Source organism: Alexandromys fortis, unplaced genomic scaffold, assembly GCF_014885135.2.
Source record: "Alexandromys fortis isolate MF-2015 unplaced genomic scaffold, M_Fortis_MF-2015_v1.1 scaffold_367, whole genome shotgun sequence".
Taxonomy (NCBI): domain Eukaryota; kingdom Metazoa; phylum Chordata; class Mammalia; order Rodentia; family Cricetidae; genus Alexandromys; species Alexandromys fortis.
Window position 1 is genome coordinate 607,911 of NW_026068258.1, and position 12,079 is coordinate 619,989.

The following is a 12,079-nucleotide window of genomic DNA, read 5'->3' on the forward strand; positions in this document are numbered from 1 at the left end:
TGTGTGTGTGTGTGTGTGTGTGTGTGTGTGTGTGTGTGTGTGGTAGTATCCGGGATTTGAGCCTGGGGAGCTACACAAGTCCTCCACTTCACAGCCATCTCCTTAGCAATTTCTGCTTTTCTTTTTCTGCTTTGGTTACCTGTGCTTTGTCATCAGATCCAAAATATCCTTGCCTAGAACAATGCCAGGAAGCATGCCAAACAGGAAAAGCAGTAGCGGGAAAAGCAGCTGAAGGAAAATCAGAGAATGAGGACTATGGGGAAGAGGGTGGAGAGAGATTCTCATCTTCAGGAAAGGGAGTCAACTCAAGGAAATGCAGTCCCTCTGGGAGGAAGAGAAGCACAGATGCTGTGGCTCCTATGAGAAGGGCTGAAGCTCAGGGGCCCTGCACAGTTAAAAATGAACAATTTGGTGGTGATCACTGTGCTGTGCACAAATTGGTATTTGAAGAAGGGTTTAACCAGGCCCCAATGTGGTGGATATACATACGCGCAAGCAGAGCAGTCATATACCTAAAATAAGGCTTTAAAAATTAAAAACAAGAATGCAAAAGCTCAGGTAGTGCCCCCAATGATGGACTTGGTGTCATTAGACCCTGTGTCTATCCGGTCCTCTGCCCTATGTGGCTCTGTTGGGGAACTCTCCTCCCTCTGCCTTTGATCATTACAGCATCACTCGGGTCTTTAGTTGGTGTATGGGGGCAAGTGACCAAGCCTAGCTTGTTGGAACCCCTGAACTGGGGCTTTTGTCCCCTAAACTCTAGATATGCAAACACTAAGCCTTTGCCACTGGCCCTCTTTTTCAGCGTTAACATAGGTTGAGCCTCTAAACGGTGGACAGAGCTGTGAAGTTCTCTCCTGTGTACTTCATGGGTGGGAGGCAAAGTCCTTAACAGAGCAGCCACTGTCATGCAGCTGGGGCTCAGGTTGGACTTTTAATTCCCAAGGGACAGGGACACCATCTTAGTTACCATAACTGTAGTCCTCAGAATCCTGGTGTGCTGTGCTCTACATCCTACAATTAACTACTGTATTTTAAACAAACCAACGGGGTTTCCAGATGAAATATGGGGGCTCAAGGCTGTCTGAAAAACAAATCTCACTGTATTTTATCTGGCAACCCTACCTATAATGAAGAGAACAGTTCCTTACAGGGAATAATTATCCGAGCATGAACGTTTTGAGTATGGGGATTGAGAAACCCGCCAATAGCGGTCTACATTCGCTTTCTTCACAATCACCTCCAAGCCTTGCAAAGCTCAGACTGCTGATACTCCCAGGTAGGAAGTGTGAGGGAGGTCCAGGATCCGCAGTTCCACCGTTTCTCCAAGTGATGCCGTAGGCAGTATGAGTCTATGTGTGAGCTTCATTGCCTAAGCTAGAGTATTCAAAGCTGAGGAAGCTGCTACTGGGCCAGCACCGCAAGTAGCCCCCACGGTCGCAGAGGCACTTTCAATCCTCTGTCTAGGCACCTGGAAGGCCTGTGCTCTCCGTAGGTGGCTAGGGTAGGAGACTGGCTGCCCTGGGGGCGTGGCGTAGAGGTGGGCCCAGATGTTGTTGCAGCTGTCGCGGCTGCGATCTGAGCTGCCCAGGTAGGTGTCGCCCGGTCGGCGTTGCAGGCAAGCTTCTGGCTTTAGTGCCGCGGAAGCGGCAGGCCTGCTGCATTCCCCAGCAGCACCCTTGCCGTTCGCCGTCATTGCTTGTGCGTGGACGGTGGGCAGACGGGACCCACACCAGGACAATGGGCCGGCGAAGACTGAGCTCCTAGTGCCGCCAGGGGACGCAGCGGCCACAGGTCTGAGGGCGGGGCCGACTGGGCAAGGGAGGAGCCAGGTCGCGTGGACGACCTGTGGGCGAGGTCGATGGCGGGGCGTTTGAATCCCCGTAAGGGTGGGGCGTGGTATAGGCTGGGCCGGCTGAGATGGGGTGGGATGATGGGTGGGAACGGCTGGCTGGGGGCGCATTCGGGCGAGGATGAATTGGTTTGTGGGCGGGTTGGAAGCTTCTGACTTGGTTGGGGGTGTGGCGAGTAGGCGGGGTCGGGATGGTTCTGGTGAAGGAAGAAGGATGAAGGGAGCTCGGGTCAGGATAATGGATGGAGAGTATGTCTTAAGTTACGTCCTGTAAGGGTGAGGCCAGACATATCAGGCTTAGTGTGAGTCTGATTTTCCATAGCCAAGGGTCCTCGTTTCCTGCCTTTTTTTTTTTTTTTTTTTTTAATTGTTTTGAGACTGGGTCTCACCTGCTAGCCGAGGCTGAACTCTCATGGATTCTCCTGCTTCGACCCGCAAGGGCTGGTGCTATGTACCTGGTGCCTTTTATACAGCGAGTTTTTAAAAAGGAAGGTGCTTATGTCAACCAAAGCTCTCTTGAACACTCTTGAACATGGCTTAGTGTTGGGGCATTTGTATTTACAAAATGCTTTTATAAATAAAACTTACTTTATTGTAATAAGTCCACAAAAGAATTCACACAGCTATATTGAGGTAGCCACTCAATAAACACTAGCCCCGTTCTAAAGTCTGTACATCTCAGTGAACTTCTGAACAAGCGGTTAGAATGGCCATTTGAAGCCCTGGAGCTTCTCTCAGGGTTTCACACTTTTGTTTTTCTAGTTTCAATTATGTTGTAGTTTTCGAAACAGGGCTTCTCTCTGTAACAGCACTGGCCATCCTGGAACTCACTCTATAGGCCAGGTTGACCTCAAACTCACAGAGATCCACTGCCTCTACCTCTTGAGTACTGGGGTTAAAGGTGTGTGCCACCAACACCCAGCTAGTTCTTTCTTATTTGTAAAATACCTTAAAATTATTTTTTGTTATTGTTCTGTTGTTAGCTCCCAGGCTGGCCTCAGATTCCTTACGTAACTCAGGGTGACCTTAAACTTCTGGTCCTTCTGTCTCACCTCCGGAATTCTGGGATTACAGACATTTGCCTCCAAGCCTGGTTTATTCATTGCAGGGGATGGAATCCAGGGCTTGGTGCATGCTAGGAAAGTAATCTACCAATTGATCTCTAGTCCCATCTTAAAATAATATTTTATTTTGTTATTTTCACAATTTAAAAAAAAGTTCCAAAACGAGTTTTTTTAAAATAAAAAAAAAAACTATCTTTATCTCATCCATACTATTTCATTCTCCACTAAATTACCGTCTTATTTAACAGAACAACAGACCTGTACAGGCCTTGTTTAGATCCCTACTCGTCTTAAGGATTCGTTGTCAGGGGGGTCTAATTACGATGCCCTGTCTCCTTGGAGAAGCTTATGTATCAAACAGCAGAGTTGCTGATTTCCCTTTCCCCACGACCCTGCAGAATGGTCCCTGAGGCTCCAGGTTTCAAGTCTCAGCAGTTAAGCATGGCCATGGCGTCTTGGAACAGTTCTGTTCCCTACCCCGTTGGCCCGCCTTCCCCTGTCCTTCATGATGGCATGTGTTTGCCTCCACCAATCTTTAACTCCTTCCTCCAGTCTTCTCATTTACTCAGGGCTTCCATCCAGGATAACCTTTTGTGGCTCTGTCCACCAAACCCGAGAACAAACACATTTCTAAGGCTAGGCCAGGTGTCCCTCCCAAACCCACAGGGCTCTCGCTCTCCAGCCTGCTTCAACTGTGCCTGGGCAGGTGTCCAGGACAGGCTGTGGCAGAATGGCTGGTTGGGGCTTGTCAGGCAGTGTGTTGGTAAGTAATTGGGGCCTGCCTTGGGCACAGCAGAGGAAAAGGCATGAGCCGTGATTAGAAGGCGGGACACCTTCTCTCTCCCAAACACGAAGACGAGAAGTGGGGAAAAGGTCAGGTATCTTTTACCAAGCTCACCCTAAAGCGCTTCTTCATCGGTGTTTAAGGTAAACATGTGGCTGTCTATCTAGAGCGAGTTATGGCAGGGAGGAGAGGTTGTAAAGAACCTTCCGTCTGCTCAGGATGAGCATGTGGCAAACTCAGCTTTCAGAGCACTTTTGACTTCTGTCATTGCTTGGGAGAGGCTGGGATCTGAAGCAATCACCTACACCGTGAAGCCAGGCCCATCGTCCTCCATCACACACAGGCTCCCTGTTTCCACAGCCCAGCAAAAGTGGGTACCTAAGTGATCCTGTTTGCCCAGATAAGGAAAATAACTCATCAACGCTGCACAGCTTTTCACTGGTGGCTCCATAGTCCACATTTTCTCCAGCCAGGCTCGTGTGTGTGCTGGGGAGTGGGACAGGATGCTCAGAGGAGCTGAGGCCAGTGGGGGCTTGTATGAGCCTCTCCAGTGCTGGGATTAAAGGCGTGTGCCACCACTGCCCGGCCCAGCTCAGCCTGCTTTCTTATAGAATCCAGGACCGCCAGTCCAGGCATGGCCCCACCCACAATGGACTGGGCTCTCCCGCATTGATCACTAATTGAGAAAATGTCTTACAGCTGGATCTCATGAAGGCAGTTCCTCAACTGGGGCTCCTTCCTCTCTGATGCCTCTACCTTGTGTTGAGTTGACACAGAAAAGCAGTCAGTACATAGAGGCTCAGTTCTGAAGGTCTACTTAATCATTTTCATGATGGTTTCACTGTGGATCTGAGTGTATTTTCAGGGAATATGACTCTGGTTTTGCTTAACATTTTGGTCCTTGTAAAAAATAAGAGGTTGTTTGTAGTTGTTGGTTTGTTGAACTCACTGTTTAGCCGACACTAGCCTTTGACTCATAATGATCCTCCTGCCTCAGCCTCCCAAGGGCTGCGATTATTACATCATATCTAATCATAGTATATTTTCAGAATCATTAATGGCTTGTGTAACTGAGGTTCATTCCTTTCCTGTTGTATCCATTACGTCCATTCTGTGATGTATCGCTCTAGGTCAGAATTCTCTGTCGGTGTGATGAGGGAGAGCTGCTCTGGGTCTGAGCAGCCGTTGTTGGGGTGTTTCTGCCCTCTAGTGACAAGTGCAGGACATGCTGGGCACCCTGAAACTCGACAAGACAGCTTCCTGGCTCCCACAACTGCGCGGCCCACCCCAAACACACACAAAGAATTGCCCTATGCCAGGCCAGACTTACAAATCTTAAGGTACAGAAAGATTGTATTTTAGCAAAAGTTTTAGAGAGTTAATTAAACCAAGAACGGGAGTATGAGACAGGCAGCTGCCATCGTTACCGGGAACCATCTACTTTTTTGTTTTGTTTTGTTTTTTGTTTTTTCGAGACAGGGTTTCTCTGTGGTTTTGGAGCCTGTCCTGGAACTAGCTCTTGTAGACCAGGCTGGTCTCGAACTCACAGAGATCTGCCTGCCTCTGCCTCCCAAGTGCTGGGATTAAAGGCGTGCGCCACCGAATCATCTACTTTTTAAAATTGTCTCAAAGCATGCTGTGTCTCTCCTGGGCTATTCCCTTTTTTCCTTCCATGTCAGAGTCAGAAGACCCCTCTGTCTCCAGAGATGTTGGTGAAACTTTTAAACAAGCATGCTTGGGTTGGAAGAAGGGGAACCAAAATTCAACTCCAGAGCCGGCTTTTCAATGCCATAAAATAGCATAAAATAACACTTCAATATTATCCATACTCAAATGACACCTTAATCTCTGCAAAACTGGATCCAGTGACCAGAAAAGAGGATAGTGGGAGGCAAAGCAAGCCAACAACAAAGAAAGTTCAGAGATAAGAGATTTCGTGGGATTCAAACAGCAGGCTCCAATGGGACAAAGACAGCAAGCTCCAGGAGGGAACTGCGAGAGAGAGCTGGCTAGGGAGAAGGCAGCTGCACTTGCTCTGGGCATTTTGCTGCTTTGAGAGTGAAGGTGCCTACAAAGAACTGGTTTATAGTATTTGAAAGAGTCTGCATCCTGGGTCTTATGGTGAAAGTTTTTTGTGCTCTGTTAGTGAAACTCCCAGACAGCGACTCAAGAAAAGCATTGACTGAGGGACTGTTAAGGGTAAGGAACTTGCTAGAGAGTTATTAGCCCCATAGACAGACAAACAGCAGTGTGGCTGGGAGGCCGGCAGGAGGAAATCAAGACCTCCATGGCAGAGGCGGCGGTCTCTAATACCTTTCTGAGGATGGGGCAGGTTTCACGGCACAAGAATGCAGCCAGGATTTCTGATTCCCAAGCAGGAGGCTGGGAAGCGGGTGGAGAGCAGGATGTGAGGTTTGATGTCTGTTGTGCCTGAGTCCTAGGACCCCCAAGAAGACCACCGTGGAGCCGCACTTCCAAATGCAAAAGCAAGGCTTCGTGTATTAAGTACGGGCTAGCGCGGGTCCTCTGCCTCACAGTCTGACACAGCAGATGGAGGGAGAAGGACCCCGTCTACTATTGTAAGGGGTTTATAAAGACAAAAACCACAAAGCAGTCACAAGATTATAGCCTCAAAATTCAAAATTACATACCCTATATCATAATTGGCTGAAGGTTAGGTGAAGCTTAGCTGTTGGTTCCTGATAGGCTAAGGGGGATAGCAACAGTCCCCCCCCACTGCCCACCGGTTACATCCTCCAGACATCTGCTGACCCTTAGCTAACCACGAGGGCTGTTTGAAGTATTACCCAGATGATAGAGGAAGGTGGGTGGTCAACATTCTCTGTGTGACTAAGGGTGGGGGAACGGGCTACAGTCAGGAGCTTTGTGTAACTTAGGTTTTTCCATTAGCCAATACTTCCCCTAAAGAGGAAGTCAGCCTTCAGCTTTTCCTGGAGATGGGGTATAGTTCAAGGTCCCAAAAGGGCCCAGCACAGAAATGGAATCTTTTCCAGCCTTTCGACGTCAACTCACTTCAGAGGGTGAAACACTCAAGACTGGGAAATCTCTTAGCTAGGGACTTAGTGTCTCAGTTGGGCACCTGCGAGAAGAGGCAGCTGTAGGCGCTGCGGCCTGAGCAGCATCTGCGTTCCAGCCATACATGGTGACAGTCAGGGATGCGTCAAACCACTCTCTTGTGCTTTCTCGCCGTAACGAACGCTATGCTCATCACATGGAAGTGAGTGAGAACCGCCATCTTGTGACAGTTCCTGGGGAGAAGAGAACAAATAAATATCTGTTCATCCCAGACAGGGCACCCACGGCAGCCTGGAGACGCGATTCCACCCAGGTCCAGCTTCCTAAACCAGTCGGTTTATGGGGGTTACAAGGACATAGGCGAAAGGTTACTAACAGATGCAGAATGCTTCAGAGGCTACACTGCTGAAAAGCCCCACCTAGCACAGGTCAGAGGTCATGAAAGCTGTATCCATGGAGCTGCTCGGCAGCCCCATTGATTGGAGACGCCCACTTCCCCAAAATTGTTATTCCTTATATAGCTTTGTAGAGAGGGACCTTGTAAATGTTGTTTACTTCTTAGCCTGTAAGCATACCAGAAGGGGACATGTCAATTCTGTGGAAGTAACCACCCCACAACCGGTAACTGCCCTCCAGCAGAACCTCCTTCCCAAGCTCTCGAGTGAAAGTAAGTCTGTCACCCAGCAGCCTCCGGGTTCCTGGGCAGTTTTATACTGAGCTCTTTTCTCCTGTCTCTCTAGAGCTTATTCCGGTCTGTTTGGAGCAACACACTGAAAGTGACTGTGTGTTCATGCTAAAGGGGAGACAAGGCCTAAGCGGAGAGTCAAATAGTTACACGTTGAACTAGCCAGGCCGCCTGCGTTCAGCTTGTTTCTTTGTGTAGACGTTGGGATTTGATGTAGAGAGGGAAGGCTGTGGTGTGTGGTGTAGGGGGGCCTCCGTGGTTGTGGAAACAGACTTTGACACTTCTGATGTTGCGAGTGAGATTTGAAAAAAAAATGATGTGTGTGTGTGTGCATGTATGTGCAGCAGGGTGTTTGTGTGTGTGTGCATGTAGAAGTCAGAGGTCGAAACCATGTGTCTTTCTCTATTACTCTCCACCTTATTTTCAGAGACAAGGTCCCACAGAACCTTGTCATGTTGCCATTTTGGCTAGACTAGCTGACCAGCAGGCTCCTGGGATCCACCTATGGCCACTCACCCCCTTACAGGCATGTACCACCACACCTGGCCTTTTACATAGCTGCTAGATTTTCAAACTCAGGTCCTCATGCTTGTACAGTGGCATTTTTGAGGCATCTCCCCAGGCCCTGAAACTTTATTCTTAAAAAGCCAGTATTAGGGAGGGGAGAGGGATCTCAGAGGTTGGTGGTATATACAGCTCTTGTGGAGGACATAAGCTCTGTTCCCAGCACCTACGCTAGGATCTCAACTGCCTGTTAACTCCAGCTGAAGGGAGTTGTCCTCCCTGGGCATCCCTTATACAAACAGTCTCTCTCTCTCTCTCTCTCTCTCTCTCTCTCTCTCTCTCTCTCTCTCTCTCTCACACACACACACACACACACACACACACACACACACACACACACAAGCATACTTAAAACTAAAATAAATCTTCTTTTCAAATCCATTATTGATAGGTGGTGGTGGCACACGCCTTTAATCCCAGCACTCGGGAGGCAGAGGCAGGTGGATCTCTGTGAGTTCGAGGCCTGCTTAGTATACAGAGCAAGTTCCAGGACAGCCAGGGTAAGGGCTACACAGAGAAAGCCTGTCTCAAAAATAATCCATCATTAAAAACATTTGGGGGTGCCAGGAAGTGATGGAACAGGCTTTTAACCCCAGCACTCAGGTGGGAGAGGCAGGTGGATCTCTGTGAGTTCCAGGAAAGACTCAAAAGCTACATAGAGAAACCCTGTCTCAAAGGACCAATAAAAATAAATAAAGAAAAATATTTGGGGGAACACAAGAATATGTGGAGGAAGGAAGGGGAGTGATATAAATACAGTAGTCATGTATGAAGCTATCAAAAATTAAAAAGAACAAAAACCAATACATATAGTTAGATAGTATACTCTTATTATTTATTTATCATAGAGATTAACACTACATGTATGTTACATGCAATACACAATATATGTGTATGGTGAATATATAACATGTACATATATTTCTGTATCTGTGCATAGAGAGGCATGTATATAGAACAAGCAAGGAGAAATTCTACATCTATGTTCTAGGACATAGAGAGAATTTACACCCTGCTGTCCCAGTCGGGCCCACAGTGAGCCACAGTCTGCATGTCAGTTTCCTCGGTGCTGGATCCAAACACATACAAGCTTAGCAGCAGCAGCCGCGTGACTTTAAACGAGCAAGCTCACTTTCTCACAGTGAACACACTATAGCAGAATCTACGCTACAAACTTGACGTCAACAATGATTTCTGAGCATCATCCGGATGACAAGCAAAACTTGAGTGATTTCTTTGCAGACCCTCCCTGTGAGTCTATCGAATTATGTAACAAAGGAATAAGAGTGTGGAAGGTGAGGCCAGGCAGAGCTGTGCTCACCCTCAATCCCAATCCCACCACCACTGAGACGTCCTAGCCCAGCCCATCCTTACCCCAGCATTTAAAGTAGACCTCCCTTTTCCATTTGAGTGATTCGGTTTTACAAAGTTCTTGTGCCAGCAAGATGATATAGTTGATGCGTTTTTCTCAACTAATACAATTACATTTTCTTTCTGTCTCAAAACAGACTTTGTTTGAACAATTTCTTTCTGGGTATCAAAACCCATGTGCTAGGCAAGCACTGTATTACTGAGCCACACCCAACCGTCTTCCCAATGTTAATCAATAAAACTCCAATATACCCCTTTGCTATCACTGTACCTGTGAACCTAATGTGGAATGTCAAATTGTCAGGATCTAGAATAACTATGGAATTTCCGTGAGAGAGTTTCTAAACTTGGCTCACTGTGGTTGGAAGACCCACTCTGAACGTGGATGGTTTCGTTCTATAGACTGAGGCCTTGGGCTGAGTGAAAATAAGAACATGAGACAAGGAGCAGTGTGCCTCTCTCTCTCTCTCTCTCTCTCTCTCTCTCTCTCTCTCTCTCTCTCTCTCTCTCCACAATATGCCCAGCTGCCCTATGCTCCTATTGTGATGACCGTCTTTCATCTATCATGGGCTGTACTGTCCAAAAATAACCCCTCTCAGCACAAGTGGCACGGAAGCAGGCATGCTGGGGTGTGACTTTGGTAATGGCTGGAAGAGGAAAGTATTTAGTGTTCTGAAAAGAAAGAAGTGGAGGGCACAGAGCTGACAGTGTTATTCCCAGATCACAGGGTCCCCCAAACAACCACAGAGTCCGCACTCATATGCAAAAGCAAAGAGCCTTGATTCAGGCTCCAGCTTGGACCCTCCACCCATCTGACAGGACAGTGAGTCATAAAAAACCAGCTCGGGTGGGGTTCTTAACACAGCAGAGGTTGAGGTGAAAGGATTCCTAAGGTTCAGGGCCCCTGATTGGCTGACATTTGTCTATGGGTGTCTTGGTGAAAGGGGATGGGTGTGTGCTAGGCTAAGGGACATCTGGTGGTGTTGGAATCTACGTCTACAATGGTTGGAACATTAGGCATTTCCTTTGGAACATTTGGTATTTTGCCTTTAAAAGGTCCATTCCTGGGTGGAGACTGTGTGCTCTCAGTTTGTGATCTTTCCCCAAAGCAGGTATTGCTTTAGGATAAACTGAAACTCGGGCCTATTGTTTGAATGGCTGGGCTGGGCCCTACAACAGCTCTCTGACATCCTTTGAGAGGGGGACTGAGAAAAGGGGATGTAACAGCACACGGAGAAGCATCTGTCTTAAATAAACACAAACACTCACACAACTGAGCGAAATGGGAAAACTCCGTGAGGAAGGGATAAGGGTCCATATGTCTGGATAGGGGTTTGACCTGGAGAATTAGGGGTGGATAAGGAAGTCAGATGCAATAGGAGACTGTGGGTGCCCTGAGTATGAGGGGCCATGACATCCATGACACCACTGGGGGTCGTGTGGGGAACCTAGAAGTCTTCCAGTCAGCGCTTTGTGAATCCCATTACCAGTGGTACAGAATTAAATCCCCTCTCTTTACACATCAAAGGACAGGTCAGAGAACAGGCCTCTGCTAGCCATGTTTTCAGACAGTGGGCAGAAACAAGCTCTTCCTTATTCCCGAAAGGATGCTCCACCTCCCACGAAAGGGAAGAAAAGAGAGAGGAAAGACAGAAGCAAAAATTAAGAGGCCTCTAAGAAAAACTATATCATCAGTCATAGGTGCCAAGGTGACCATGTGTCAGACGTGAAATTCTGTGCAATTAGAAAAAGGAAATGTCTCCTAAATTGGAATCCCAGAAAGCTCACTTGCAATAAAATTAAACAAATGGTAAAAAGCAAAACCCATAGTACTGTTTCCTGAGGGGAAAGCCCATCAGGAAAGTCGGCCTATTAGCCTCAAGGAACTTGAAACCTATCCGGCATTTAAGTTCAACTGGGGGTAGATGTCGGGTAGAAAGCTAGGGAGAGAACCTTGGTTAGCCTGCCCTTCCTAAGGAAGGAGAATGTCCTTCAAGATTTTATTCAGATTTTCCATGGTTTTCTCAGCAGCTTCATCAAGTGCACGTGCCTGTTGCCTGTGTGTTGAGGCAAAACAGCAAAGGACAAAGTTAACAGCTCCAACGGGCAAATAGTGCAGCAGAGACATTGTCCAGCCATCTTGTTGGTGATCCTGTATAACCTGAGGATGTCTCATATTCAGAGCCACCTGGTGGAGAGATTTGTCATCAACACCAAAGTTTTCTTGGAAGACTTTCTGACACTCTTCCAGATTATTTGGATCTGAGATTTTAAACTGTTTCGTTAAATTATTCTCCTTTATGATCCCTTTAACGAATTCCACTTTCTTACTAATACTCTCCTCACAGACGTGGGAAAGGGTTCGGAAGAGACCATCATACCTGATGCTATAGAGGTCTTCTGTCAGCGTTTCTCTAAGCTTAGGGAAATCGTGAGAATCAGGACTAAAGGTGGATACTAGGAATATGGGGGGCTTCTCCACCCCCTCCTTCTGGAAGTTTTCCAGGATGTTCTTTATGATGTTCTCCCGTAGCTGGGGTTCTGGGAGGGCACTTGTGTCGAGGTCCCTGTCCAGCTTTGTCCAGACGACATAGAACCTCCTTCTCATGCTCTGCATGGCTTTGGCCAGCTTCACATGATTCGAACTGAACTGCTCAGAAGCGATGATGATGATCAGGTCATATTGGCTGAAGTCCATCTCCTCCAGGTAGTTCTCCATGCTC

General features: G+C 47.6%; 1 protein-coding gene across 1 annotated transcript; it reads right to left on the reverse strand.

Moving 5' to 3' along the window:
- Positions 1-8,793: 8,793 nt before the first annotated feature.
- On the reverse strand, positions 8,794-12,075 carry LOC126494342 (immunity-related GTPase family M protein 1-like). Its single transcript, XM_050131626.1, has one exon. The coding sequence runs from the start codon at positions 12,073-12,075 to the stop codon at positions 11,329-11,331; it is 747 nt and encodes a 248-aa protein (XP_049987583.1). The 3' UTR covers positions 8,794-11,328.
- Positions 12,076-12,079: the final 4 nt, after the last annotated feature.